This window comes from Genypterus blacodes, unplaced genomic scaffold (assembly GCF_046128005.1).
Source record: "Genypterus blacodes isolate CSIRO-AG114 ecotype Tasmania unplaced genomic scaffold, CSIRO-AGI_Gbla_v1 ptg000028l_1, whole genome shotgun sequence".
NCBI lineage: Eukaryota > Metazoa > Chordata > Actinopteri > Ophidiiformes > Ophidiidae > Genypterus > Genypterus blacodes.
The window spans coordinates 2,772,175-2,776,389 of NW_027466841.1; the positions used below are offsets into that span (position 1 = coordinate 2,772,175).

The 4,215-nt window shown below is 43.9% G+C and overlaps 1 protein-coding gene across 1 annotated transcript; it reads left to right on the plus strand.

Moving 5' to 3' along the window:
* Positions 1–2,773: 2,773 nt before the first annotated feature.
* On the plus strand, positions 2,774–3,858 carry aanat2 (arylalkylamine N-acetyltransferase 2). The gene is made up of 2 exons (XM_076143944.1): positions 2,774–3,181; positions 3,319–3,858. The coding sequence occupies exons 1-2, from the start codon at positions 2,777–2,779 to the stop codon at positions 3,622–3,624; spliced, it is 711 nt and encodes a 236-aa protein (XP_076000059.1). The 5' UTR covers positions 2,774–2,776; the 3' UTR covers positions 3,625–3,858.
* Positions 3,859–4,215: the final 357 nt, after the last annotated feature.

The following is a 4,215-nucleotide window of genomic DNA, read 5'->3' on the forward strand; positions in this document are numbered from 1 at the left end:
TACTAGAAGTCCCTTTACAGCTCCTTTATTAATATGAAAGTCAGGCAGAAAGGTCATATAGGCCCTCTAGGTGTATTTATATATTGTTAAACTGAGTCACCAGTGGAGGATGAAAAACACTACATTTATGGAAATGTAACAGAAAAAGGAGGAAATGCCTTTGTGGCTCGTTGTTGAGGGTTTATTTTATTTTATTAAGATAATAAGAAACGTCCTATCGCCCATTTTATGCAGAACCTGCAGGTAAACAAAGCACCTCAGCTATAAGAAGACTGGAGGATTAAGGCCCAACTTGCATTAATTCGAGCTGACGCAGAGCCGAGTGGATCAATGCTTATAGACGTGAGGGAAAGGCTGATGGACACCCTTTTCTTTTCTACTATTATCATTAACCTATTTCCACTTTAGGAGAAGCCAAAAAGCAGTGAGAGCCTAATCAAATTCAATACGATTGATTAGATCCAATTGAATCTTCATGCTGATTGCCTAATGTTAAGTTTATATGATTTACTAGAGCAGAGAGAGCTGTGTGTGTGTGTGTGCGCGCGTGTGTGTGTGTGTGTGTGTGTGTGTGTGTGTGTGTGTGTGTGTGTGTGTGTGTGTGTGTGTGTGTGTGTGTGTGTGTGTGTGTGTGTGTGTGTGTGTGTGTGTGTGTGTGTGTGTGTGTGTGTGTGTGTGTGTGTGTGTGTGTGTGTGTGTGTGTGTGTTTTGGACGTGTTGAATCTGTAGCACCAATTGGGTTTCATTTAGTTTGAAGGCACTTAGTGATTTACTCTAACACCAAAAACCAGGAGCCTTAACATTAAGGACGTACATGCCCACAGTTTTAGGAGTGTTCAATCTGCAAATTAGCAGCTATGCGTCTTCATAGAACATTTTTAACCTCTGAATCCTGAGTCTAAAATATAAACGATTGCTTTAAACTCGGGAAAAGTGATGATAAATGGGACTTCCAGGTTCCCAGACTGTTAGCTGAGTGGGGCTCTAGCACTGGGCACATGGAAGGGATATGAAAGGGATCGTTACTGTCCTTACCTAGAGAAAGTTCCTCCCGAGGGCATGATAGGGAGCTCTGTCAAGGCTTAAGCCGAGTGAATCCAAATTCTTTCCTGAAAAAAATGCAAAATGCAGACAGTGGAACTTTTCTTTCTGTGTTTCTAAAGGGTCGATAAGCGGTCAGCAGTAAAAAGAACAATCGCTGTTAGACTGTATTGTTGAACAAAACAGAGGGTGACGTTTATCTGATGACCTCATGGGTGTTATCCTACTAAGATGAAGAAGATGCGGTCTTAAAATAAGCACGATTTCTCCTTCATCACCCAAGTGAAGACAAAAGGGACACAGCAGGCGAGAGAATGATCCTGGAAAAGATTCTATTTTGGTTTGATCCCCGCAAGTCACGTTGAAGAATACTGAGATGAAGCCATGAGGTCGTAGCATCGAGACTGTGTGGAGAAATGAATATGAAATTAAAGTGAAACTACTTCAGAAACCGATATGGATTCTTTTGTGTCGATTTAAAAGAATTCAATTTAAAAATCAATTAAACAAAATGTATCACTCTAGTCTTGTTCGATTACATTGTTGAGTTAGCAAATAACTACACTAAGAGTAAAATCCTTATTTGTTCGCTTTTATTCATTCTTTTGTTTTCTTTGTGTTTCGTTTGTGAGGCGTGTTTAATTACAGGGATTGCTTCCAGAAATCATATTTTAAAGATTTTTCAGCCTTCCCCATGTGTGTGTATTGTGTCTTGTCAGAGTGGAAGCAAGTTAAAGCTGATTGGCTGAGAGCCTCGCACCTCAACCTCATAAAATTTCAACCTCAAAAATGTGGACGATACACAATGCTCCGGTCTGCTGCCTGTTTTAATGCTGCAATGTTTTGAAACTTGAATTTTCTCCTGGCACATAACTTCACTTTTAACAGCAGAAAGCTCTACATTTTCCTTGAGATTAAATTCACGAGGTAGAACTATTAATTGTCTTCCCGTAATGAAATTAAATCTATCTAAAGCGAGCCTGAAAGCACCTTTCGAAATCCCACTATACCGTGTTCATTACCTTTAGTCAATGTAAACAGGTTTACCTCCGGCCGCACAAAGCAAACACTTTCTCATTTAATTAGTCGGTGCTAAACCTCTTGGAGGCGAGAAATCTCCCCCTCCCTCAATACGGCTCACTTAGCCCACATGCCCTTGATCACACAACACATCCATTAAGTACAGTGCATGTCCCAACATACATGTGCCATGTGCCATGTGGGAGCTAATCCTTCATCATCACGTTTGAATAACAACAGCTATTGGTGTCTTGAAGGACAGTGAGGGCTGGACTGTATTTATCCCCATCCAACCTAGTGCGCGGCTACGATACACTGAGCAGTACAGTATGACATCACCTGGTGGTAATCAGATAATATAGACGGTGTGAAAGGTAAAGTCTGTCTGTCTATGATTTGGATTGTTAGACATTCAAGAAGAGATCATTGAGAGCAACACGTGCAGGCAGACTGGGACTTTAGGATGTCACCTTTATAGGATCAGAGAGAGAGAAGGGGGAGGGGAAGAGACTGAAGGAGCAGAGGAAGAGGAGGAGGAGGAGAGACACAAGGGTCAGCATCTTCTCTACTGAAGTGAAGTGAGGAACAAAGGGAGAACACAGGACCTCCAGTTTTGCTCTTCGGCTTCGACTGCGTCCGTAAGACCGTCCATAAATCTCGCAAGTCCTCCAGATAGAGAGAAAGAAGCGTTTGTGTGGAGTGTTACCCGGGCACCATGACGCAGCAGCTCAGCAGCTCCCCGTTCCTCAAACCCTTCTTCCTAAAGACGCCTGTCGGAGGGGTGAGCCCTCTGCGGCAGAGGCGACACACACTCCCAGCCAGCGAGTTCCGGAACCTCACACCGCAGGACGCCATCAGTGTGTTTGAGATCGAGAGAGAAGGTAAGTCACTAACTTCTGGTGTACAGTATGGAGTATACATGACAGGATGTGACCTTATAGCTCTGTTGTCCATCTGTCCTGTAGCGTTTATCTCAGTGTCTGGAGAGTGTCCACTTACCTTGAATGAAGTCCTTAACTTCCTGGGCCAGTGTCCTGAGCTGTCCCTCGGTTGGTTTGAGGAAGGACAGCTGGTAGCCTTCATCATCGGCTCTGGCTGGGACAAGGAAAGGCTCGCACAGGTGAGACCAGAAAATCCATACTTAACACATTTGGGAATATAAAACAATATAGCAAACCTTATTATGTGACGTAAATGGATTGCACAGAATAGTAAGAGCTGTTGTCTGCCTCTCCTCTCCTCTCCTCTCCTCTCCAGGAGGCCATGACCCATCATGTCCCAGACTGCACCACAGTGCACATCCACGTGTTGTCGGTGCACCGCCACTGTCGCCAGCAAGGCAAAGGCTCCATCCTGCTGTGGCGGTATCTGCAGTACCTGCGCTGCATGCCGGGCCTCCGTCGAGCTCTGCTGATCTGCGAGGAGTTCCTGGTGCCTTTCTACCGTAAAGCCGGCTTTACAGAGAAGGGGCCGTCAGCCATCTGCGTGCCCAACATGCAATTCCAAGAGATGGAGTACGCGCTCGGTGGGCAGGCGTACACGCGGCGGAACAGCGGGTGCTAGTCCCCCCAAAACCCCCCCGACCCAGCGAGCTACCACCTACTCATCTCACACACGGACTCAGGGCAGCAAAGATGATCAAAACAATAGCGGACAATGGACTGCACAGGACCAGCATGCATCAGGGGCCTCAGCAGTGGTAAACAGGTCTTACAGAACAAAGAGAGCAGTCTGTGTGAGGATGAGAAACTCAGAGAGGTTTTCACCCTTTCATGCAGAAACACAGTCGATAACCTGGCAAATCAGCCATCACATCATTTTCCTTCTGTTACTGATGATTGTTTATTCCATGTATACGTCTGAAATCATTAGTTTCACGATTCCTAATGTAACAAGAGACAGAATTGAATAGAAAAATGTCCTGCAGTCGTGATGTAAATACGTTTCTGTTTTTGTAAAGGATAGAATTCCATCTGTCCATTCATTCACTTTGATTTATAACTTTGGATACACTCAGCACCTTTTTATCAACATAACTGTATTATACCACCTACACACTGATCAACACTTTGGGTTATATATATATATATATATTTATATATTGTATGATAGAAAATCTGTACCTATCTTAAATAAACAAAGTCAAAAAAAACA

What these genes read in the sequence shown, in the direction of transcription:
- aanat2 (XM_076143944.1), top strand. Translation starts at nt 2,777, where the DNA reads ATGACGCAGCAGCTCAGCAGCTCCCCGTTCCTCAAACCCTTCTTCCTA. An exon ending in ACAAGGAAAGGCTCGCACAG is followed by an intron (nt 3,182 to 3,318) that starts GTGAGACCAGAA and finishes TCTCCTCTCCAG; the next exon opens with GAGGCCATGACCCATCATGT.